Source organism: Cryptomeria japonica, chromosome 6 (genome assembly GCF_030272615.1).
Source record: "Cryptomeria japonica chromosome 6, Sugi_1.0, whole genome shotgun sequence".
NCBI classification, from domain to species: Eukaryota; Viridiplantae; Streptophyta; class Pinopsida; order Cupressales; family Cupressaceae; genus Cryptomeria; species Cryptomeria japonica.
This window is the reverse complement of record NC_081410.1, coordinates 361,348,841-361,376,469: the sequence shown is the minus strand read 5'-3', so window position 1 is coordinate 361,376,469 and position 27,629 is coordinate 361,348,841. Positions and strand designations below refer to the sequence as shown.

The following is a 27,629-nucleotide window of genomic DNA, read 5'->3' as shown; positions in this document are numbered from 1 at the left end:
AGTGAGTTGTATGTGATAGAGGCAAGAATAGAATTGAGACTAGTCTTGTGCTTGCCAAATATTGACACTAGTATTATTCCTCCTATGCATCTAGAGAGGTGACATTTGGTCATTGTAAGCAGGTGCAAAGGGGAAGCAGCTAAACCCTATATTAGTACAGTGAGGAAGTCCAATGCTCCATGTGAATAGGGCAATGATGACATTGTTCAATATTTAGTAGTTAGCCACAAAGGTCACCTAGGAATTTATCAATGCTTAGAATCCAGTTCCTAGGGACTGTGGGCTAATTGGGTGATGACAATCTTTTGTTGTTTCTCAAGAAGTCTATTGTGGCTTGGCTCTTGACACTAAACAGCATAAGATGTCTAGGTTACACTAAAGCAAGAGTTGCATCAATGTTCCCTAAGCCTTAGAGTCCTTAAAAGATCTACATGAGCCTGATTTCAACAGTGCCAGGGATATGTAGACATTAAGCAGATGACTCAGCTCATGAGGCATTATGTGCTGTTTTCTTCTCCTTGGAACTAAATCTCAGACTGCCTTGTGGAATGTGATCTTATATCATCCTTGAACAAAATGTATTGGACTCTAACAGTTCTGTTGCATTGGTGTATTGTAACACTTAATTGCAATAAAGTAGAAAGTTGTATATGTTGGCATTGAGTTGTCATTGATGTCAACTGGTATTGTAGGCTACCGGTAGGGTATGTCAACCTAGTATGAAGAAGAATTGAACCCGCATAAGGAAGATTAACATGAAGGCTTGGCAATCGGTATGGTGGAAGACACAACCAGTATGAAGGAGTGGAAGACAAGCAGGTATTGAGACTGTCAGTGACATCACCGGTAAGAGGTGATATGATGTTGTGTGTTGGCATGACGAGTTGTAACCGGTATGAAGGTTGGCTATTTGTTTGTGATAATGTTTGTGATAAAGAGGCAGAGTGACAAAGAGATCACAAACCACCGGAGGTAAAGTTGAGCTACCGGTGTAGTGTATGCTGTCGGATAGCAGCAGGAGAAGGTTTTACCGGTAAGGGCTTGTGCCGGTATGAGGATTTGTTGAATGTTCAAGTTTAAACCAACCCTGTGTCGGTGAGCTGAGTGTATGTCGATGTGATGCCATGTGGAGCTGAGGTGGCGAGCATGTAGAGGTCGGTGAAGTTTCCATCGACATGGTTGTTGGAGCAGTTAGTCGACATTAAATGAAACAACCACAAATCACGGGTCAATGACAAATTGATGCGGCTCGAGAAAGAATGAACGACAGAGAAAGATCAGGGAGTTGTTGGTGCTTGGATTGAAGCAAGGAAATCAGATTGCAAGAGGACCTCGAGAAAGAAACAGCTGGGTCATAAATGAGTCAACAGATTGCAAGGCCGGAAATCATAGTCGGGGTTGCTATTTTTGGCAAACATACTTTAGACAGATGGAAAACGCGTGATGGTTCATTCCTCCAATGCAGGTGTGCGATCCAAGGCGGATCGGATCAGATTGGATGCAGATTTGGTCAATAGAAGGAAACCCTAGCTACCCTCTGTTTGAATTGGTTTTTGGCGAGAAAGCTTCAGTTATGGCGACCTACGACAGATAGAAAAGCTGCTGAAGTGTGAAGGAGAGGGTGAAATTGTTGTCTGAGAGCCGAAGAGATAAAGACTTGAAGTTTTTGTGAGTGAAGATTGTACCGGTAAGGAGAAGCAGGGTAAACCGGTGTAAGGAACAAACCGGCAGAGTGAGCATAGAATGCAGAGGTGACAAACTGAAAGAAGCAGTACCTGATAGAGAGTGACCAAGTGTAATTTGAATTCAGCATAACAGAGGTAGAGAAGATTAAGCAGAGTTAGAACCAGAAAAAAGGCTAAGTTGCAATGTGTGTTGAATTGATACAAACCGGTAAGATAGAAACCAGTAGTGCAAAGCTTTGAAGGGTTGCAAAACTTCATTTGCAGCAAGGATCTCATTTGTATATCTGAGTTTTCATATTGTTTTCATTGAGTAGGTGCTTAGTGCAGGGGTTGTAGCTCCTTTAGGTTGTAGCCTATAAATTGTGTAGGGGTTGGTGCTCCTTTGAGCTGGTGCTCATAAATCAAGGGTTGGTGCTCCTTGGGTTGGTGCCCTAAAATTTGTAATCAGATCTTTTCATTGTGAGGCTGGATTGGAGCAGAAGATTTTCAGCAACTATTCTTACCGAGGTTTTTCCCACATTGGGTTTTCATCGTACATCTGGTGTTGTGTGTTGCATCTTCATGTGTGTATTGTATTAATCTTTTAGATATTTCTCCTACACACCTTGTTTGCATTGCTTTGGTAACCGGTCTGCATTTTGTTTATTTCATATTGAACCGGTATAGCTCCGATTAAGTAAAAATTGTTTAAATCACTAATTCACCTCCCTCTCAGTGATCCATTGTGTCCAACAGTATATGCTTTGTAATGAGGTTTTAAGAAAAATTTCCTTTTTCCTAGCAGCAAAGTTCAATTATCAGTATTATTGACATGAAGGGTTTATAATGACATAAGTTGAAGTTTTGTTAATTGACAGATTGATTCCTACAGATAAAGGAGTTCTTATTGGAGATTACTTCTGTTGGCAATTGTGCCTGTGACTGGAATGGTTACTGTTGACTATTTTCTGGATTCTGTTATAACTGTGATCATGTTAGTATTGTTGAATTGGATAACGCATTCCCCTTATGGTATAAATATGTGCTTGAATGATAATAAAGGAAATTTTAAGTCGTACCTCATTTACCATTAACCATAAGGGACATATAATGCGATGTATGATCTTGGAAAAATGTTTAGACCCTTGTTGATTCCATTTAAATTTATGTTAAAATGAGAATCAAGAATGAGGCAATGGAATGGTTAAGATGCTATCAGGCACTAAGAATGTTATTGCCTTGTGTTTCCAAACTTTGTAAAGGTACTCATTGCTCTCGAGAATATGGTTCTAGAGATTCGGACAGATAAGTCAAGAGAAACAATCTAATATAAGATTCTTATGGTTTAGATTCCAATAATGAGCTAAGGAGATACGTCTTCCTCAAAGGGATTGTGTGATTGGATTGTCATTGCTGATCCTTGGTTGTCAGCTACAGAATTGCTTGATGCTTAGGCAATATACATTTAGTGCACCTGATAACGAGGACAGCAATGTTGAGGGAACCTTCAATGGAAGAAGGATCTTTAGTAGCTATCTAGTTTATGAATAATTATTATCTACTGAGTTTTGTCAATAATAATGATGTTGTGGTTAAGAAAATTATTATGATGCTTTGTTACCAATAACAAAGAAATTCAAAGCCACTTGAATAGTTAAGTAACTGTTGTGTTGTAAACTTAATTCCAGTGTTGTTAAAGTATTTAGGAATGCAACCAACTAGTTTGGTACCATTAAAAACAAAAAAAATGGTCTAAAAAATGGACTTTTACAAGTATGCCATGGTCCATAATGGCATGGCCTACTAATTTAGGGCCAGCCCCTTATTTTTCAAAATAAAACCCTCTAAGGTAAATGTAAAAATTATTTGTTCAAAACCTTTTTCTGTAATGGACTTCTTTTTGTGGCATGTTTTGTAATCTCTATACACCATGTTTGACGAGAAATAACAAAATCAATTTTTTCCAATACTCTTACAAATTTGACATGGTTTTTCAGTTTCTGAGATTTTGAAAGTCTTCAGTTTTATACCCAAGTAATTGAATTCCATTCACACTTTTTCCCATTTCATATCAATGTTGTGTAAATGGAAAGCTTTAGAAGAATTTCTTTTAGCTAGAGTACAAATAACCAGAGAGATAAGTCTAACTCACCACTCTTTGCAAGAGCTCCGCCCTTTCCTTTGCTTCCATCTGACGTCTGTGACGCCGAGAAAGATAATTATCTAGAGCAAACTTCAAAGAGTCAACTTCTTCTGCTACCTGCTCCAACTTTCTGCACAGACAAGACAATTCATGTAAAATGTCTACGTGTCTAGGTCATAACTGTGCTTTAAATGTTTTGTCCTCATAAAAACGAACTCAACTAGCTCTGCTATCAAAAAGGATTTGTATGGCATTCTAGACATTGTGATGGAGTATCAACGGCATCAGTATATTATATGGAAATGTTTAAAATGGGTTGGCAAGGCCTTAGTTATTGAAATGTTATGTGCTACCCAAATGGACTATTTATTTCACAGCTCTACCAGAATGGATAAGAAATGTGGCCAATAGACATTTCAACGTAAAAGTGATACAATTTGAAGTAGATAGGGGACTTATTTTTTAGTTCATTAGAATCAACATAAGGGATAGCATATTTTGGTATTGAAGGAACCAGATATGCCACAGAGATGCAAGATATGAGGCAAAGGATGGTACAAAAAAACATTATGAAAATTAGACCTGGCAAAAATAAAAATTCTGGCATATCAAAATTGAAGGAAATAATAAAGGGTACATAAGATGTGAAATGAAACAATAATGCACGAAAATTATGAAATTCAAGAAATGGTAATTAAAAGACAGAATAAAGGAAAGTAGAATACTAAGACAAAACAGCAGCAATACAGATTTAATTTTATCAATCACTTCGACAAAGCTGTCAATAGATCTGTAAATTAATCCTCACCTGAAGAAAAACCAAAATGGTGTTTCACATTCCCTGCATATGTGGGGCAAACATTTGCAGGAAGACAACAGCCAAGTGAACTTGAATATATACCTGAAATGAGGTAAGCATGGACACAATTTCACAGCTATAAACTATATTAAGCCTCGAATGTAATATCCCCTTCTTTTAATTTGTAGCCAAGTGAGTAAAAAATAGTTGTGTGATGCCCCTAACTCAGATTGCAACCTCTATTAATAGTAATGGTAGTGATTTGCGAAGTAAAGGGCCGACTAGGGCAAAAGGAAGGGCCAACCAGGTGTCATACTCCAACCAAAGCATAAATTGCAGCCTTTTCCAAGAAAATAATAATAGCATAAAGAAGGCTGGCTAAGATTGGGAAATTAACAGAGGCGACCATAATAAAATGGAGTATAATTATTATTATTAAGAGGGCCAACAAAGAACTGGAAATCAGTAAAGGCAGCGATAACATCTTAATTAAACTACCCTTATTAATGGACAGCATTAAGCAGGCACTTAGAGAGCCATGTTTCTTAGGAAAAAAAAATCCATTCGAAGGGGTCCATCACTTCACTTGGATATAGAGAAATAGAAAGGAAGATCTATTCAATTGGAAAAAGGGCAACCTGGAAGGATCAAAAAGGGAATGATCAACGAAAATAAGCAGAAACAGAATTGAACTCAGAACTGAACCAATATTAGCAGCAGTGCTAATTAATCAATAAAGCTGATAGATGAGTAGAAATATAGATCTATGCATATGTGTCCACGCAATAGAGATACTTGCAGAAATTTTTGAGTGATCTTAATGCTCTTTCTAATATAAACATGAAATGGAAGATTTGTATGATACTCCCTTCCGAATTTAGAGAAACAGATTGCAAAACAGGAAGGCCGATCAACCTTTTGAGTTCACAAGAGGTGAAGACCCAACATACCCACCATCAAGTATGCCACCCATAGGGGGTTAAGCTTCGTGGGCTGGGAGGCATATGTGTTCTCCCAGGCTTGATGAAGGGAGGTAGTCTTCATACTCTTATCAAGCATGCCACCCTTCGGGGGTTAAGCCTCATGGGCTGGGAGGCTGATTAGTGCTCCTAGGCTTGATCAAGGAGGATGGAGCACCTCCAAGGTGGACTGAGGGATGGAAGGGTGGCCCACCTTCCATGCCCTTGCAGTACAAGGGTGACCAACCTTGAGACTCTGGTTTGTAAACATTTCAACGAATTCCTAATGAGACTATTATAGGAATCTACTTTGAAAATGGTTATTGCTTAGTTGGATTTCAATATGAATGATGTTTATGGGTATCATAATGTTAACTAATGATAATCAAGATATATGTTATCATGGCTTATGATTTAATGTCAACTTCCAGTGACTAACATTGTGCGCTCCTAGACCAAGATTCTCTTATAGAAGGCTTTTCAATCGGTAAATTTGTAATTTTAAATGTTCTATATTTCTTATTCTAATTGGAATTGTGGTTTTAGAGCAAGTTATAGTAATATCCCCAAAAGGGACATTACATTATATCAGAAGTTACTTTCAGTTTTCAGTTGGGAACGTCTCTGTTTGGAATAAGGCAGCCATATCTGTGTGTTTGCCAGCCATGCAGTGACTGAGTCTTTCATTTGAGTGGCTGAGTATTCTATCAACAGTTAGATAGGGTCAGTATTCTGTTAGTCGAAGTATAGGATTGAGAATAAGGTGACCGTAGTTACTTCAGTTTGGGAGTGGCTGTCTTTGTGATTTTCAGTGAGGTGATAGACAAGACTTATAGTTCCTATCAATTCTTCCAGCAGTGTGCAGTTAGTCAACCCTTCAGCAGCTTTTGTGAACACCAGTGATTGAGGATGAACATTTCACTTAGCTGCCACCGAGTTAGGAGTGATTGAAACTGATCTAGGATCACATGAAAAGGAGTATAGGAAGTACTGGGAGATGAGAAAAGATATATTTCAAAAATTACAAATCAAAATTCCATTTTGTTACAGGGAAGTGGCGTTGCTACAGCAGCTTGGCACTTGGGACAAAAGCCTCAGGTGTATCAGTTTGTTCTCTTAAGGATGGAAAGCCTCAGAAAATAGTCAGTGTTGCAGGGCAACAAAAGGATTGAGCTGAATGTTCAGGATCGACAGGTAGTCAGATGGCATGCCACAGAAAGCTTTAGGTGCTTCAAAGGAGTCAGATATAAAAATGTGCATATATGTGTGTGTGTGTGTATGTATGTATGTATATCTGTTGTGAGAATCTTTTTTGTGTATTGTTTCTAGGTGTATTTGAACTAGATTGTTACATCAAACCAAAGAGTATCTATCTGGATTAAAACAGTGAGATTCATCTCTGTGGAAGATGATCTGCCTAAAGATCATAGTATATCTCAATAATATTAGTAAATATGCCATAATTATAACAAGGTAAAAGAATTACAACCTGTCTAGCATCCAGACCTCTAATCATAAAACAGATTAATTGTAAAGACCTCCATATTATTAAAATATTAAATTACATAATTAAGAAAACTCTTTATCAATTTATCCATTATTGCTCGATATATAAAAAGTAGATACATGATATTACATAATGCTACAACTTGACACATTGTTCAATATAACTCAACACAATAATTATTACATGAGCCAAGAGATTTGCATAACATAAGAAAATTACTTTAGTTACAAGAGACCATAAGGTCGATTTACAATGAAAATACAATACAAAACTTAGTATTATCCTGACAGGGACTCCCAGCATCTATCTCCCACGCTTAACCCATGGGCAAGAACACTGCCAGAGCGCTTTACCGCCCAACCACAAAGCATTTACTCTTCCCTGGAGTTCTTCCTGACATGAAAAACCGCCGACCCTGCATGAAGAAGTCTAGCAACTTGAAACTGGCAGGGGATGGAATCTGGTGCAGCATGAATACATCTAACTACATATCACCTATGACTCTGCAGTTCCTATATTCATGATATGGCAGGAGGTAAGAAAGAAACAACAATAGTAACTGTTGTAATTACTTTGGCCAAAGATTTTGTTGACTATCGGCAAGTAAACCAGGTGTCAAGGTTTACCCTCCCCTGTTATTCCATATTCGGCACCCGTCCAATACACACATGATATAAAATGAACACACAACCATGCATTTAAAGGCTCAAGCAAACATAAGCTACAAATGCTTAAGTGCATGCAAAGGCATACCTGAGAACATAAATACATACAAAAGTATATAGATAATACAAGAGCTTATACAAGTTTGCATGAACATATATAAACATAGAAGAGCAATCAAGTGCATTCATGAGCATTTCAAAACCTGATAGTGCATACTAATGCATAGTCAAGCTCGTAAAGCATACGAGTACAACAGTATATAAGAGCATACAAATTCAATATTCTAGGCATGACCCCAAGTCAACAAAAGAACTCCTTGACTGACTAAAGCATCTCATTCCATGCACTCATGTCATATGAAAGTTTAAAATACTTGGTTGATATGCATCCACATATGCTCATGTCCTGCATATACCTAAATCTTGATTTTTACTTCATGATTATTGCTTGCAAGTGCCTCGTACATACATTAAATATCCAGGTTTTTAGTGATAACTCAAATATTCACAAATTTATGAGATGAATTTAACCATTAATTTAAATTCAATGCAAGATAATGTAGTAAATTAACTTAGGAATAATTCCATAACTTGATATGTGTGGTGTAAGTTTTAGAACCATTTTTAAACTTAACTAAGGTGATCAATATGAATAACTATTTTTGGTCACTATTTCTCAATTGTTAAAAGTCTTTTATCTAAACTTAGAACAAAATTCAACTATTAGCTGCCCTGACCTTATCCTCAATATCCTCTTTACACTACCATGAGGAAGATAGGGATGCTTTGGATTAATTTATTATATTTTACTTCATTCCTATAGCTTACTAACAATATGTTATCAAACAATTATTATATCAAGGTGTGTATTCATCTACTCCCCATCTAATTCTTGCACTATTCTTCCCTTGATTAATGAGAATCTTATATGCATAATCATAAAGCAAATGTTTTCTTAATGATTTTAACTAGTTGATAATCTCTATAATTTCCCAACACAACAACTAACATTCAAAACAACTAATATACATGCATTGCTCGACAAATAAAACAATACATTTAAACCAATAAATCTTCTATAAAATAAGATAATTTTGAAAATTATCTATTTTATACTAAAAATACTAGCTTCCTCACATATAAAATATTAATTCCTTATTCACAATTAGCATTTTCTTTCTTAAGAAATATGGGTAAAATAACTAACTCTTATAAGAGAAAGTTAAGTTCTAGAAAATTAGATTTCTCCTATATAAATTCTGTGTGGGCCCTACTCCCCTCAGCTTAAGTTTTAAACTTGTTTCTTTATTTGCTTTCTATGTTTCTTCTTGTTTCATAATCCTTAGCTGACACATTAAGGATTTTATCCTTTTACATATCTAACCAACTAATCTAAAAGTTCTCCTAGTAATCCTCACAATAGTAAGTCCTTTTATTTTCCTAATTTCAAAATACACGTCATTGGTTACTGAAGCATACTAATGAAAGAAACAGATAAAAGGATATTAAGAGAAAATCAGATTTGATATGATCCTTTGTATCCAAAAGAAGGTAAGTTGTTTTTCATAGCTAATCTAATAATAATGCAAGGATGAACGGATTTGCATAAAGTGGAATATAAAAGAAAAAGAGTGTCATGTAAGCGATATTAAGACTGACATGAAACTTCAGGGATTTCCAAGAGGGAGGTAAGAGTGGAATTTTATTGAATGACACGAATTTGGTAGTAGCATTGGGTGATCTAGAAGGATCTGGAAGTCATATGATAACAATAACATAGTCCAAATTTTAAGATACCACATGAAGTATTGATCGAGGGAAAAGTTGAGAATTTCAGTATGCTCTGGTAAAAAGTACATTAAAGTCGATCTTCAAGATGAGCAAGGCAAATGATGGAAATGTTATGGTGATCTACTGTATATATATATATATATTGGCAAAGGCTAAATGTTCTCAGCAAAACATAGTCTGGCATCATAAGGAACCAGGAAGCACAAACAAGACATACACGGTTAAGAAGCTTTGAACATAAGTGAGGCCAACATGAATAAAGCTTATCACATCCTGTGTGTGTAATTCGAGTTGGAAGATATTTATAACAATTGCAGAGAATAAGGCTAGTATAATATGATTGGTGCACTCTATTACCTATGCGAGTTTCAACAAAAATTATTGATTGAAATAGTAAGTATTCTCATCAAAGATCTCTATTTAATAAGGGTTCATATAACCCATAGCTTAGACTCTTATCACCATGGCAATATAAAAATACATGAAACCACCAAATGGAGCATTGCAAACATATTCGAAAGATGAGTTTTTATTTTATTTTATTTTACTGGTCTATTATTAGTGTAAGTAGAATGCGCTATCTACTGAATTAATCATTTTGTAGGACATGCAGCATATAAAATAGAAACCCAACAGAGAGCATGTAGAGATTTACAGGAAAATTCTACAGTAGTAATGAAGTGCGAAAAAACTCACTCCTTACGCAATCAGAGATTACTGACTTATCTAGCATTAGCATTCAGTAGTATGAAGCCAACATCAAGAAACATACCTCCATCACTGCAAAAGAATTACTGCACTAAGATGACAAAAATCGATTCCTTATCTTGGCATTGTTGTTACGATTACATACCTTCTCCTTTCTGCAGGCCCCCTCCCCGCTTTCCTACCTTGACGATCTGTCGTTTTGAGGCTCAAAATGATCATGTATCGCCACCCTCATCCTTTTTGCAAGTAATGCCAGGAAGCCAGATAGGGCCGGTAAGCCTAGAGTCCTCCCCAGAAAAGTTTTCCTCATCCTGATAAGACATGCGTATATTTTTCCTAATCTAGCATATTTCCCCGTTTCTTTTTTTAAACTGAATTTGTTCTTACCGTGATTCCAGATGCATGGGAGTTAGGTGGCCTTATTTTCTTTCTGTTTCCCTTTAAACTTGCACCCACTACGGTAATTCAAAACAAACAAGAACTGCAACTGCTACTTTTTAATTTTTAAAATAATTAACATATATATGCTGCTATTATTTTATTATTTTATTTTGGTATATTTATTATTTAATGAAAATAAGTAACTTCATCTAATCCAGCATTAATGCAAAGGCAATTAAATAATTAAATAAATAAATGTGGCTAAATTTGGGGTCGTGACATTAATACTCATGCTAGAATGCCACCATAATGTATAGCATCTACAGAAGAAACGGTGAATAGTATCCAATTGTTAATCATCAAAGCTCCATTCTTGCTATGATATCAATTGGTGAGATACAAAGCTTACTACAATATGAAAATCTCAAAATTGTATGCAAATCTTTAATTAAGTTGCCTTAATATGGAATTACCATGTAGAGTTTCAATCTCTTAATATGCTTAATACAACCACTTTAAATGAACTTAAAACAACCATAAAAGGAAGATAACATCACCATAAGAAAGCAGCTACAAAGAAGCGCAAACCAGTAGCATAAGAATGTAAGAAACTCCAGAAGATCTAACAACATATAATTTATATGGAGAAACCCTTTCGAGAAAAAATTCCACCAAGAAGAGAGGCGAAACATGTATTATCTTTAGCTTTTTAAGAATAGAAATTACATACAATCCTTCAATCTTCACTCCTTCAGCACTTGCAAATAGAGTTTTCACTGTAGCTCATAATGTTGCATTTCTACCACCATTACCCCTATTTATATAGCATCTTCACCCTGTAAATGGGACAACCAAGTTGGTTATCATATCTGAACACCTCCCTTGGTTAAATCCAAGCATTTCGTGCATAAAACAATATTGGTTGCACCTCCATTACTCACCTCTTACACATGGACAACTAATTTGTGCTTATGAACACCTAATTTGTCCTATCTTGCAAGATGGTTATCATCTTCACATGGACATGTTATGACCATCCCAAACAACCTCATGGGAGTTGAGCATCCAAAACAACCTCATGGGAGTTGAACGTCCAAAACAACCTTAACCTTCAAGATTCTCTTCTGGTAAATGGGAATTTACTACCAGTAAAAAATTAGTTACAGACGCCCAATAATAATTTATTACCGTACCAGTAAAAACCTAACAGTAAAAGATAATTACTGCTGATGGTGAATCCCTCATCCCTTATGAATAATTTACAAATAATATTAGGAATAATTAAATACATAGTATTCACAAGGTTGATGGCGCCTTAATCCTAACAAATCTAAGATGAGAATAAACTCATTTTTATCCAGTGTTCCACATGGTCGTGACGACCACATCTGCTGGCACGTGATGTTTGGACATAGAATCAGGTCCTTGTAAATGGGGAGAGCCAGGTGCTCTTATTCTATAATGGCAGGGTCAACTGCTCCCATTACTGACCAGAAAGACACCAAATTCTCCTTTAGGGGCTTCAACCGCAATATAGGTAGAAGAAGATTGTATGGAATAACTCTTCGTTAGATGTACACTTCCCATATCTTATTGGGCCATTGCAAACTGTTGTGACCATTTCACACATCGCCCCATTGCAAATGGGGACCCCTGCTTTTTTGCTTTCTAGGGTTTGTTTTTAGGTCTTTTAGGGTTTTGTCTGTTAGCCTTTGCGTTTTGAGTGTCGCCAAGGGGATCACCTGGATAGCAGGTTTTGCTTGAGTTAGGTCAAGTTGATAAGTGATGAAGTCTGGAAAGTCCTGATCCTGAAATTTGGCTAAGTCTGAAAGTCCTGATCCTGAAATTTGGCTAAGTCTGGAAACTGAAAAACCTCCAAAAACTAGATTTTGCAATATAACTCCTGGAGGTCTGAAACCACTCTCAAACATCCTGAAAGTATATATGGAATATAACTTAAAGTATGTTTCTTATACTTAAATGTTATATTCCATAAAAATTATCTTGACGGAGAGTTCAAAAAGTCAAATTTCGCTCCTAACCCTTGCTGAGGATCCAGAGCGAATTTCGCTCCTGACCCTCTCAAGAGGTCCAAAGCGAATTCGCTCATGTCCCTCTCCAAGGATCCAGGGCGAAAATCAACCTAGGACTCATTCTTGGCCTTATTCGACCAAATTTTGATTTGCAAAGCATTTTGTTTGGACTTTGGAATTGATTGAACACCTTGAAGAAAATGATGAATTTTGGCCAAGATTGGGAATTTCGCTCCTGACCCTTGCTAAGGATCCAGAGCGAAATTCATTGTAGATTTCGTTTGCCAACTCGCTTGAATTTGAAACCTTGTTCCTGGCCTTGAAAATGATCTTACCTTGCCCTGTGAAGTGGTTTGAAACTAAAAGATTAAGCAATTTAGCCTAGATTGTAAATTTCACTCCTATCCCTTGCTGAAGGTCCAGGGCGAAAATGTTGTTCAAGTTTATTTCTCGCTAATTTTGGCTAACTTGTTTTGTGCAGGGTTTCCCGGAGAGAAGATTGGACGTTACTGGATGCGTTTGAAAGTTTGAAAGTTTGAAAATTGTTGAATTTTGGGCAACAAAGATAATTTCGCCCCTGTCCCTCACTGAAGGTCCAGAGCGATTTTCTAAAAGTGCAATTTTCTTGCAAAGACAAAACAAGTTTTGTGATCGAAATGAATGGAAGAAGGTGTGTTTCACCCGTTGAAGATAATTTGGAAGACTAACAAAGGACGGATAAGCTTGGATTTGCAAAATCGCTCCTGTCCCTCACCAAGGGACCAAGACGAAAAACCTAATATCCACCCTTTCTCTCCAAGTTTGGACAAATCTAGGCCAAGGCGCAAGTGTGGAATGATGTTTAAAATGCCTTGAGGTGGAATTGAGATGCAAGATTTACAAATTTTGATGACAATGGGGAAAATCGCTCCTGTCCCTCTCCAAGGGTCCAGGGCGAAATTTCTAAGTATGCCCATTTACCTTACATTTTGAGATGCTATTTTTATTTTCAAGACTCAGGAGGGAGTGGGGAATGATGTTCTATGCCTTAGAGTAATTTGAAGATCGAAGCAATCAAGAATTTGTACAAAGGACTCAAAAGCGCTCCTGTCCCTCACTAAAGGACCAGGGCGATTTTTATAAAATCAACAAATTCCCTCCAAGATTACGCTAAGGAAGGGTTGTGCAAGATGGAAAGGCCTTCTAAAAACATGGTGAACAAGGATTTGACTTCAAAGTTTGATAATCCTAGGCTAAAATGCAAAAGTCGCCCCTGTCCCTCACTGGACGACCAAGGCGAAAATCTTTAAAACACCTATTTTGCCTTGCAAAAAGCAAACTAAACGTGCATAGAACGGATGAAGGAGATCATTACTTACCCCACAATGAGAGTTGGCGATTAAAAGGGTGAAGGATTAAGACCAAAAGTGAAAAATCGCTCCTGTCCCTCTCCAAGGGTCCAGGGTGAAAAAGTCCTAAAGGCACTTTCCTCCTAGAGATCAAGTGAAATTAAACTCAAGACTCCAATTAAAAATGCCATTTTCATGCCTAGATGAAGTTTTGGCAATTAAAAATGAAGAATGCAAGAGCAAAATTGCAAGTTCACTCCTGTCCCTCTCCAAGGGTCCAGGGCGAAGTTAGTGGTGTTCTTCATTTTTTACCATATTTTAAACATTAATATCCTCCAAATCGCATGAGATGCCAAAATTGCCAACTTCGAAATATTTGAAAAAATTAATTAAATTGGCATTTAATAGAAGACACATTGGCATTTAATAAATTAATTTTGAGCCTCAAAAAATCGAATTCCTATTATAAAGGCATTTAAAATTAATTTTTGTGAAATTAGAATTAAAAATGGAGCGCTTGAAGGCTTATTTTTATTATTTTATCAAGTCGGCTTCTCCTTTTTGTAATTTTATTTATTTTTTAGGCCTATTTTGACAAGTCGGCCTAGGGGGAGCAAGGTGGTGAGCGCTCTATATATTGGAGCTGGGGTGGAGCGAATTTCTACTAAGTGCGGAAACTAAGGAGGGCAAAATTCATCTTGAAGGCTATTGGAGAGGCATATTTCTTGCTAGTTTGGAGGATAATTTCCAGATTTTTTGAAGACATTTGAAGGCGAATTTCCAGATCTTGAAGAAGCTAGTGGAAGGTGGAGTTCTTTTCCAAGCTAAAGGAGGTGCATTTTATCCAAGGGAGAGCTTTGATCTACACTTTGCCTAGCAAAATTCATCTATTTTTACATCATTTCTTAGAGTTTAATACTCAAGAGGAGGTATGGCGAAATCATCTTAACACCCTTTTTAGACATTTTTTAGAAAAGTCTAAGTATTGCATGGTTAATTAGGAAATGATAACTCAAGATTTATCATGAAGTTTCCTAATTAAAATCTTAAATCTTTCTTTTAAGTTTAATTTCTACACTTCAAGATATATTATTAATTGTGAAACGCTGTGTAGGTATCAAGATGGTGACTCCCAAGCTCGAAGGATCTACAGGTCGGAAGGCTCTCCTCAAGGAAGATCAAGCAAGGAGAAGGGCGACTTCCTCCAGCCTAGCATCGACAAGGACGACCTTCTTCGATCCAGCATCATCAGGATAAGGGCGACCTCTTCCAGTCCAGTATTCCAAGGCGAGGTACATCAATCATCCTGCACATCAAAGACAAACTAAGTCAGAGCAAGGGTTCGTTGAAGAAGCAGATAGTTCCAGAAGAATTAATTAAAGCTAGCTTCTCAACAACATCAAATCGAATATCTACCAAGTTACAAGTGTCAGACGAGGTGGCATCCTAGTCATCACTTCTCCAGTCAATGTGGTCCACCTCAGCATGTCCAGATTCAATGTACCTAACTCATGGGTGATGGCACAAACTTCTATGTACCTACCCCAGCTATCCATTGGTTGAATTTTCCAGAGAAGACATGTGTCCTAAAGATATAATTTTATCATTGGTCAAGCATTAAATGTTATGTAATGGTTGTAACAAACCCTAATTAGGGTTTTCATTATTGAATCTTGGCCATTGATCTCAAATTAATCTCAGCCATCGAATTGTATTATGGGCACTATATAAGCCCCGACTCTTCATTTTGTAAAGGCAGTAAGTTAGAGAGTTAGAAAGGAGTTAGTGAATAGAGAGTAGTTAGAAGGTGATTAGAATAGCAATTAGAGTAGAGTAGAGAGAGAAGGCAAAGATTGTTGCCAAGATGTTGTTGTAAAAGACATGTAACTTCATTGAAGAAATGGTGAAATTTATGGGTCGATTCGACAATTTGCATGGTCTCTATACTTCTCATATTTGATTTCGTGTTATTAGATGAGTGGAAGAAATGTGCTTGATTGATGGTGAAATTCGTATATCCATACTACTAGCAGTTTGTTGATTGCAGACTTGCCTTGTGTAGTCAACTGGAATCATTCAGCTTAAGCTTAACTTCAATTGTCGCTTCTTCATTGATATGCATCAGCCTGATGGTGTCTATGCCTGCAGTGATGATTTGAACATCATAAAGCTTTCCTTCGAAGATCGTACTAACCTTGTGGAGATGGTCCTGAGATGTCAAAACAAGACTTAGTTAGAATTTCATCAAAGATCATTCATTGCTCCTACATTCTTAGTATTAGAATTAGATCCTTTCCTCACCCTCATCTTTTTTCCTTTTTTTTTTCCAATCAAAGCTAGTAAGAGCCTGTGTTCCAGCAATATTCAAAGCAAATCAAAAGTTCAGTCATCAAGTGTAAGTCCCCTTGTGATTCCAGCAAATCACATCATACCACAAAGAGCTTATCCACACGTAGAGATCCTACAGCGAAGAACCTTGAAGTCACCCTAATTGATCCTTTTCGCGATATCTTCAGCATTCAGAGGCTTTACTCAAGAGAGGATAAGGTACCCTTAGGTATTTTATTCTGTGTTTGATAGTGTACAAAAAACACGTCAACACAAACATCATAGATGTGAAGGGAATGTCCATCCCACATCTCCATATTTTATGCTTGTTTTCCTTACATCCCTGAGGCATAAGGGTACTTGAGGACATCCTACCATCCCTGGGATATCAAGGGACATACTCAACATCGCCAATTGTCTTAAAAAATAGAAAAATGACTGTCAAATTAAAAACAAAAAACATGGGGAGGAATTATCAAAAAGTTATTTTATGTTCATCAATAATATAACAATTGGATATTCAAGTTTACAATTTCAGAATCGTACTTTGGTGGCACTCAATTTTCGAGTTCAATTCCATGGTCAATCTTCAATGTTCAATGTCAATGATGCTAATGTTATTTGAACTTCAGCATGTTTGAAGTATGTTTTTTTTAATTATAAAATTGAAAAGCTATTATATATGTTTCTAAGAAATATCTTATACATATAGATATGTAAAATGTCAACCCCTGGCCATCCTTCAAACATCCCCAAAAGCCAGGAAAATTTTTGCATCCCAGAAACTCAGAGGAACATAATTTTTATGATTATCTAACTCCTATTCTAATTCTGATGTGTCTTAAACTTCGTGATCAGAGGCAATGATAATCTTGCTAAAGGGTGCTTTAAAATGCATTAATAAGAAAACATGAATGAATAAACAAGTGTCTGCTATTGTGGTGTAATTCCACAAACAAGAAAAGGTGAACAGACGAACATCAGAAGTTCCTGATAGCTGAAACTAAGTTAAAACACTGTTCAAAAACGAAAACAGGAAACAATGGTGTCAATAACACAGAGCAGCTAAGCTAGGTCTAACATCCTGTTGTGACATATTCACACATCACCCCATTTCAAATGGGGACCCCTACCTTTTACTTTCTAGGGTTAGTTTTCTTGGTCTTCTAGGTTCTTGTCTATTGACCTTTTGCATTTGGAGGGTTGCCAGGGGGCTCATTAGGATAGGAGGCTCTACTTGAGTCAAGTGGATCTACTCAAGAGGTCAGGTCAATTGAGTGATTAGGGGTAATTTGGATCATTCCTAGGATGTTTTTTGTGTACTATCTGGTCGCACTTCAAGTTGCTAAATCAAACCTTGGTTGAATGCATAATGTCCTCCTAGGTCCCATCCCTTACATCAAGGACAAAGCGAATTCTCCTTCAGGAGTCTAGAATGTCATCCTGATCCTCAAATGTCCTAAAATTTGGCTAAGTCTAGAATGTCATCCTGATCCTAAAATTTGACTAAGTCTGGAAAATTGAAGAATCCTCCAAAAACTAGATTTTGCATTATAACTCCTAGAGGTCTGAAACCACTCTCAAACATCCTGACAATATATATGGAATATAACTTAAAGTATAGGTCTCTTATACTTAAATGCTATATTCCATATATGAATTCTGACGGAGAGGCTAAAATGTCAAATTTCGCTCCTGACCCTTCCAAAGGGTCCAGAGCGAAATTTCACAAAGGACCTAAGATTTCACCTAAGTCAATGAGTGGTTGAGCGAATTTGCAAAGTTATGAAAGGAAATGCATCAAAGGGTTGAGTCTAAGGCAAAGTCAAGTCGAATCCAAGGTAAATTGAGTCTAGAATAGGAATTTCGCTCCTGACCCTTCCAAAGGGTCCAGAGCGAATTCCTCTATTAAACACTCTACATTGATCAAAACTATGAACTAATCCATGTCCCAGGTATTATTGAAGGCAATTCACTTGTTTGAATGAAGAAATGTGAAAATGAAGTCAGGATTTGAGCCAAAGGGTGAATTTCACTCCTGACCCTTCCAAAGGGTCCAGAGCGAAATTCTTGTATGACCCTATTTCTTCACAAAACCTTGAACTAAATGCCAACTTGAGGAGCAAATTCACTTGATCATGATGGAAGGAGGCTTGAGAAGTTATGTCCAAGGCATGGGAAGGAGAAAGGAAATGAGAAATTAGCTCAAAATATGAATTTCGCTCCTGACCCTTCCAAAGGGTCCAGAGCGAAATCCTCAATTTGACCCCCTATTTGGCCTAAGGCATTGAAAAGTGAGGATTTTGAGCTAAAAAGATGGCAAATAGACTTGATGGTGGTAAGGAGAGGTGAGTGTGATCAAGTTTGAAGGTGGATTGGATCAAAGAAGTGTGAAATCAACCTAAAATGTGAATTTCGCTCCTGACCCTTCCAAAGGGTCCAGAGCAAAATTCTCCATAAACCTCATTTCCTTCCTTGTTTTGGCCAACATCTTAGTTCCTTGGGCATATTTGGAAGTGGATTGACATGTCTTTGCCTTAGGAAGTGATTAGAAGTGGAGGAGTGAAGGATTTTGTCCTAAATCCTGAATTTCGCTCCTGACCCTTCCAAAGGGTCCAGAGCGAAATTCTTGAAAACACCTATTTCCCCCTTAGATGAGGTCAAGACTTTGGTTCTTATGGCGTGGATCGAAGTGAAGTGATGTGTCCTTTCCTTTTGAGGTGGATTGGAGTTGAAAAAATGAAGAAATGAGCTTAAGACATGAATTTCGCTCCTGACCCTTCCAAAGGGTCCAGAGCGAAATTCCCAAAATCTCCTTTTTCTCTCAATTTTGTGTAAAGCCAAGTGTGGATCAGGGTGAATTAAGATTGAAGATGTCCTTAAGCATACCTTTGAATAGCTTGTGACCATCAAATATGAAGGAATTGAGCTAAAACTTGAATTTCGCTCCTGACCCTTCCAAAGAGTCCACACCGAAATTCTCAAAATCACCTAGTTTGCTCATGATTGAGATCAAGACATGGATTCCTAGGCCTTGGTGGAGAGAAGACTAGTGTATGCTTGCCTTGGAAGGCATTTTGGAGTAGAGAAATGATAGAATTTGAGCCTAAGGAAGAATTTCGCTTCTGACCCTTCCAAAGGGTCCAGAGCGAAATTCTTAAAACCTCTATTTTGCTCCCAATTGTGCATCAAGTCTAGTATTGATTGAGATTAGAAACATCCTTAGGCATGCATTTGAGCAAGTTGTGGTCACAAAATGTGAAGATTTTGTCATAAAATGCAAATTTCGCTCCTGACCCTTCCAGAGGGTCTAGGGCGAAATCCTTTGAAACTCCTATTTTTCACCTTGTTTGAGTTAGGCAAAGGGCTAGTTGTGAGATTATGATGAGAAGAGGTTTGAAGGGTAGGCCTAAGATTATGAAATGAGGAAATGAGGTCTAAATTGAGCAAAATAGCAAATTTCGCTCCTGACCCTTCCAAAGGGTCCAGAGCGAAAATCTTATAGGGCTTGTCCCTGGAGAGGATCCTAAAGCAAATTCCATTTTGATCCCTTTTGTTAATGATTTAAGGTAAAAGTGCTATGACCAGGATAAATATATCATGTGTGCTTAATCATCTTTTGGTTTGTTTTGCCCATCATCATCAAGGACGTTCCAAAGGCATGGCGGAGGACTAAGGATGCTTCTAAAGCGTTGGAAGGCTACAAGTGTTCAAGGAGTTCCAGGCTATCCTCAAAAAACTCCATTCTACCACACAAAAGACCCACATGATGATAGAGAAGAATGACCTTACCAACACTTCAAGGCGAGGTATGCTACCGGAGAAAGAAGAACTTGACAGTAAGGAAGCCTCATCAAGCACATAGAGAATCAAGGAGTGCATCATTCATCGCATCAAGGACAGAGGAGGATCAACCAAGATACAAACGTCAGACAAGGTGGCATCCCAATCACTTTTCCTCTAGTCGGATTGGTCCACCTCAGCATGTCCAAATTCAATGTACCTAATTTATCAGGGATGGCACAAACTTCGATGTACCTACCCCTACTTCCTATTGGTCCACACTCATTGAATGTAATTTTCTCATTGGCTAAGGAAGTTTGTTATAAGAAACCCTAATTAGGGTTTCTATCTTGTAATCCTAGCCATTGATTCTAAGTCGATCAGAGCCATCAATTTGTAAAGGGCTCTCTATATAAAGCCCTGGGTCTTCATTTGTAAAGGTTAATAGTCGGTGAATAGTTAGAGATAGTCAATAATCAGTAGTGGTAGTTCAAGAGCAATTAGCTTTTAGGATAGAGTAGAAAAAGAAGGCAAAGATTTTTGTCAAAACATTGTTGCAAAAGACATGTAAACTTCATTGAAGAAATGGTGAATTCTATGTGTTGATTCGCCAATTTGCATGGTCTCTATACTTCTCAAATTTGATTTTCATGTTATTAGATGAATGGAAGGAATTTGTATGATCAATGGTGAAATTTGTATATCCATACTACTAGCGGTTTGTTGATTGCAAACTTGCCTTGCATAGTCAACTGGAATCATTCAACTTAAGCTTAACTTCAATTATCGCTTCTTCATTGATATGCATCAACCTGATGGTGTCTATGCTTGTAGCGGTGATCTGAACATCATAAAGCTATCCTTAGAAGATCGCACTAACCTTGTGGAGATGATCATAGCATGTCAAAGCAAGACTTAGTTAGAGTTTCATCAAAGGTCATCCATTGCTCCTACATTCTTAGCATTAGAATTAGATTCCTCTCCAACCCTTATCCTTTTTTCCCTTTTTTAAAAATCAAGGATCAGTAAAGACCCACGTTCCAGTGATATCCAAAGTAAATCAGACGCTCGGGTCATCAAAGTAAGTCCCCTTGTGATTCCAGCATAATCACATCATACCACAAGAGCTTATCCACAAGTAGAGAACCTAAATATTAGAACCTTGGAACTGCTCTGATTGATCCTTAGGCGAAATCTTCAGCATTCGGGGAAACTTTGTTCAAGAGAGGATAAAATACCTTGGTATTTTATTCTGTGTTCGCATGTGCATAAAAAACACATCAACACATCCAAATACCAATTTCAATAAAACAAAGAAAGTGTGCATTCCATTAATTAAAAGAGGCATAAACATAGTTTTGAATGTCAATAAACTACAACCACTATCATTGTTAAAACTATTACAATCCAAAAATTGAAGACATGAATGAGAGACTCCTAGAGGCTGTGCCCACTAACAGGTCCTCTAACTAAAATTTACCCTACAAGACTAAGCATTCTAGATGCAGCTATGCAAACTCATTCTGGATTGGCTAGCCACAGGAATAGTGAAAACCTAATCAAGAAAATGGAGGCAGACTGAGGAGAATGAAATGAAGAGAAATCACAAAAGGAACCCGAGAGAAAACACGTGCTGAACTTTACTACAAGAAATGAAGAATGGCCAGAAAGATCCAGTACACATAAGCGAAACTTCCTTGTAGCTGCTTTCAAGACTTTGAGACTGACAAAGGTGCATGATGATAATGAAATCAATTATAACTACCCCCTATGGGATTGACCTTAACATAACAGTAAGTAGAGTTTCTCATTCTTCCTCAGACATTATATGGATGCTCTGAATATTTGCTTTGGCGATCTCAAAGCTCAGGAATGGACTGAAGGAGTACACTATGTGATCCAGATAAAATTTCTCCACTCACTTATAAACCATGAATCTATCAATCACTATTTTCTTTATCTTGCCTGCAGCAAGTGTGTTGAGTTCTTATAAGTGCTCAACCACTCTATTTCTTCACCTTTGACTTCAAAAATATACATGCCATCCTTAGTAAGATTTCCTACTTCAAACCCAGGTGTGGGTAACCCATCCTTTCTGATATCAGTTGAGCAAGCACAAGTTCTACTCCTTTTGACACATAGGTTAAGGCTTTGTCATTGTAAGTACATGCATCTGTCCAATGATGTACAGCACTTATCAGTTCAACCATTAGCTCCTTGAGGAGCAACTTAAGGTTGACCAATCCTGATGGATCATCTACATATTGTAATATCCCTTGCTGTTGTATGACTGAAAATGTTTAATTTGACTTCAAGGAATATTGTCAAACAGTTGTCCTTCAACTCTTAAACCTGCTGTTGCTAAAATCTGATTGCTTTTTTGTGATTGCTTTGATGCCAAATGAGGTTTGTTTATGGAATTTGAACATATATATGCAAAGTTTTTAGTTGAGGGTAGATTGACTAGGCTACATGAAGAGAATACATATATAATGCAAGTGAAAATCATCATATACAGCTAATTGACATTTTGTCAAACAATTGTCATGCATCTCGTAAGCTGGAAAATAAGGCTTATTGCATCACACATATGACACCAAATCTGAGCACCTTTATTGAATGCAAAATGCCAATCATTTTGGTTTACAACATATATGCATATCGGCCTATATATGACCACTTACAGCAGCATTACTGAGAATCTAAATTGGCATTGTAATAAAATACAAATCATATTAGGAACCTGATTTAATATAGCCCAAATGGTAGTTTGAAGAAGCAAGCAATATCCGACGGAAAGAGTCTTCCTTAAGCTCAAATCAAACCCTTCCTCCAGCCGCCCCTGTTCTGAAGTGATCAGCCAATAACAAATTATTTGCAGCTTCAACGTGCTATCTTAAGCACCAAATATCATTGCCATGCCCTCACAAGAAGAGCGCTCCAGCTAGATGATGGAATCAATGCACCAATAGGCCCTTATAAGCAAAATCGCGGTCTTTCCCTTGGCTGGTGTAAGTCTGAAGATGACTGAGATTAAAAATCAGAAAATTGGAAGGTGTAATCAGCTCTTATGTAGCGAAATCGATGAAGACTCCCAGCACCAAAAAGGTCTCCAATGATCTCCAAATCAACCCTGTCAAAATTTGGCCCTTGGCCACCAATTAAGCTCCAAGTTGAACTCCTAAGGTAGAGCCCACAACCAGCGATAATTAGGAAGATATTTCACAACCTCAAAATCACATTACCAATTGAGAGTTTTCGTTCCCAATGGCTGAAGATAAACTGCAGAAACCCTTGGCTCCACAAGCTATCAAACAAAGAAGTTGTCAAAAAACATTCGACGCCAAAACAATGAGCCTCATCCCCTATTTATTCTTTTTCTCACATGGATCAGTCCCCTTCTAGAAGATTCTCTTTTAATAAAATAATATTTAATTGCACTTTAAAATAATATTTAATTGCACTTTAGATAATATTAAAATATCATTATAATATAAAGAGCAATTGACTTCGTACGTGACACCATGTGAGAATACATTATCTCACCAAAAATCCTATAAAAATAAAGTGTGAAGCCACAAGCAACTGCCCAAGCGACCCTCTTATCAACTCCTTGGCCTACGAGGGTCAAGTAATAGGCCAAACCCCTCTGCGAACTGATCCTAATGAAAATGGGGACATTACACATATGGTGATTTTGGTGAATGATGAGCTGTATTTTCATTTAACTGAGTTCATGTCTCAACTATTCATGAGTTAGCTCTCGATGTTCTTTTAACACTTCCAGAAACTGAGAAGTGCATCCACAGTTGTCCTGCTAGCTTCTTATCTTCTTAGGCCCATTATAAAAGCTATGGATACAGAGAGTTGTGCTTCAGCAACTTTGGAACATCATGCGCTACTTGTTCCTTCAATTTTTTCTGAGATATGGATTAACGGATGTAACCCGCTCAGGTATCTTCATCTTTCTTGAAAATATTGCCGCCATTTCATCCTTTTGTTTGTTTTAACACATCAACCTCCGATTCTCTTTTCAATTCTTCTACTCTCTTACAAATTAAATATACTGATCATTGAGGAACATCAGTGTCTGTGCCCTAATTGCTTAGTGTTTTGTATATCTACACTATCTGCTTCTGCTTCCCCAGCACTTGCCTGAAGGAATTATCATCTGCTCAATGTTAGACATGTATCCTTCCTTCTGTAACTTTGTAAAAGTGCCACCCAGATCTCATTCTTGTCATGGAGAGCAACCCCTACCATAGATATGTTAGAATGAGAGCATTCCCTAGACTATATATTGTAAGACCCAGGCATCTAAAGCAGGGAAATAAAGACTGATAACAGATCAACTTTACTATACTTTTACCTCTTCTTTGCCCTGGGCCAAGACCCTATACCCTTTGAAATTTCAAGATGTGGTTTCCCATTGTTGTCAAATCTCCATAGTACCCACTGTCCTGAGGGTCCTTGAGTATCTCCAGCAGACTCACTGCAACAATAAGTTCAAGAGCAGTGATGTGTTAAGACTTTCACTCTGTAAAACAACTAAAATTTTGGAGGCATTAAACCCTACATATTCAGCTGCCTCATGCAAGTGACCTCTCTTCTGAGTAAGCCACTGGAGTTGCATATTTCCCTCTGCTGAGCTGCTTGACTCAAGCAGGTTGTTCCAAGTGCTTCTATTTACTTGGAGGATTGAACAATATCATGATGAGGTTCATCCATAGCAATACTCTTTGGCAGGATATCGATTGTCCAATCTGCACAAGCAGATCTTGCAGTTGTAGATTGTCCTTCAGCGAAAAACTGTTATCAAGTATTAACTCTCTCTTGATGCTAGTCATCCAAAACTTCATGTATTGTATCAAAATTTTCAGAAAAATCACTTTCTTCATCCCAAACTGATCCATATTTTTTCATAATCAAATAAACAAAAGACTAAATTATTGGAGTGCAGATGTATTATAAGCAGAAGCAACTAATTGCAGCAATTATAGCGTAGAGATAATTATAGCTTAGTAGCTAATAAGCCAGTGGTCTTCAAGTTTCAGGGACGGAGATGTGGAGACAGGGACATGTTTCAAGGATGGCAAACAAACTTCCAGATTTTTGAGATGATGGGGCATGGTTGTTATTATAATATATAAAATTAGTATTTCAATTTTCAAGATACAAATAAATCAAAAATACCTAAAAATAAAATAAACAAACCAACAGAAGCTGAAATTTTGAAGCGTAAAGTACAATAACAATTCATTGATTCCATAATCCATCTAATAATCTGATAATTTGAAGCATGATTTATAATGAGAGACGGCAAAAACAAAAATGCTGCATCTTGTATAGTACATGCAAGCATTGAGTAACGAGTTCAATAATTAGTCATCATCCAATTGATATCTCGGAAAATGCTCATCTTGCTCTTCCTCTTCTCTTTTCCTCATTCCCTCTTCTTCTATTGTTCTCTTCTCTTTTGGTGAATGCAAAACAGCAATAAGCATGGGTTTGAAAGTTGTTTTCTTTGAGGGGGCCTACCAAGCACTCTCCTCCTGACCCTTTTAGGGTTTATTTTGTCATCTCCCCTTTTTCCATAATCTATGTTGTTGTCAAAAATGCCCATGTCCTATCACCAGTGTTCTCTTTGATCAAAATTTGTGTACAGGTTCTTTCCCTTCATTCCCCATGCATCTGCTTAAGATCCCCAAAACTTCTTAGTATGGAGCATGGCCAATTTTCTAAGTCAATCTAAGCTGTCGAAGTTGCCCTATTTCCCTCCCTGGCATGAATTTTGGATTTCCTCCCAAGTACACTTTCTTCTATACTTCCATTGAGGTTTTGAAATTTCCCATTCAAGCATACTTCACGAACACCCCCCACCTTCATTCCCTTCTCCTATCAAGCTATCAAACTTGTCCATTCCATCATACCTCTTTGCCAAACCCCATCCCCTCACAAACCTTTGTCAAAGAGTTGAACTTCCTCTCACCAACATGCCTCCCTTCCAAACACCAATCCCTCACTTGTGGTCGTTATGATCCTAATATCATATATTCCTTAGTATCTAATAAGTGAAACACTTGTGGCATACTTAACCCCAACATAAATATTAGTTTATACATTAATCCATCTTATTTAGGATGAAAGGTATGTTCCCACATAGTTAAGCCTATAAATAAAGATGAGAACTCTCTCCCTTATCATCTATTATTGAATCCATAAATTAAAATTATTATCTAATTATTGGAGTTCACCTCTTGAAATGGTTTGCTATATTTCTTATTTTTTTATTTAATTTTCAAGAATATCATAACAAGTGGTATGAAGACTACAATTTGGACCAACATTTTTGTTTTAATCATAACTTCCAAACCATGGTGAATTTTGATTGTTTTGTTTTTTTGTTTTGTTTTAATTAAGGTATGTATTAGATAAGCTCTCAAGAAAAAATACAGACTTCGAAGGTACTTTTTATGAAAGGTATTGAAATTTTATTGTTTTTCATAAATCTGCTTTATATTTTCAAACATGGATATGAATCTGGGTTGATGAAAGGAAATTATGCGAAAGTTGCATACCATTACGTCTGAATATCATACACATAACAATTTATATTTAAAATATCAAACACATGGATATTTATATGGGATAATTTACAGCAATCACCAATGAATTGGGTACCATTTGTTTTTGAGGGTGTGTATATGTACCCTGCAAATAGACATGCAAGTAGGGTGTTCTCTGGGCATTGAAAAATGAATAGGGTCCTAACCGTTTCCACAGATCCCGCTGAGACTTGGGCATTTGTGAGCGCCAGAGCCTGTCCATGTCGGCACAGTATGTCTGGAGCTGAGATAGGTCGCGCTTGAGAGTTTGGGCAAGGTCAGGGGCAGAGTCATCATGTGACCATCCGCTTGCTCTGGGAGATGAAATCGATGAGTGAGATTCCAAGCGCTCCAGCCTCTCCAATCCATCCCTGACCTCTAATAGCAAACGCCTCGCCTGCTGATACAAATCTGATAAACTTCCTCCCCCCATTCACAAAATTACACGAGTGTATCTCAAACAAACTGCCTGCCTTCTTGCTGAGAACAAGAATTATAATTGAAGATACGTATCAATGGTTCAACCTGCAAATGGTGCTAAGCCAAGAGACTTTCTTTCAGTTCATAAAGAAATAGCTAGTGCTTGCATCTAGATGAGGTGTAATGTAATGGGTAAAGTCGATAGTCATTTATATTATTTTGGTTGTAATTTATGAAGAAAATACAAAATAAGTTAACATGTTTTCAATTGTTTGTTTTCTTTTTGCCACTGTTATCTATTAATAAAATATTTAATTGCACCGAATAGATTTTAAATGCAAATGTAATGATGCAAGTATGTTGTCTTTATCTGAAGACCACCATGGACAAGCCATCTCGGATATTCTAATCTAATACTGCAATTAGTTTCAGCTTTTGCTCTATAGCAAATTGAAACACAAATGCTTACATTAACAACACATGACAATTAGAATGTTGTGCAAACACAATATCTT

The 27,629-nt window shown here is 37.2% G+C and overlaps 1 protein-coding gene across 1 annotated transcript in view; it reads right to left on the bottom strand.

Moving 5' to 3' along the window:
• The window catches only part of LOC131072465 (membrin-11), a 114,345-nt gene extending 87,044 nt beyond the window's left edge, over positions 1-27,301 (bottom strand). The window contains exons 1-2 of the mRNA XM_058008632.2: positions 26,862-27,301; positions 3,817-3,937 (exon numbers count right to left, since the gene is read on the bottom strand). Coding sequence (XP_057864615.1) covers positions 3,817-3,937; positions 26,862-27,127 — 387 coding nt within the window. The 5' untranslated portion in view covers positions 27,128-27,301. The remainder of the gene's footprint in view (positions 1-3,816; positions 3,938-26,861) is intronic.
• Positions 27,302-27,629: the final 328 nt, after the last annotated feature.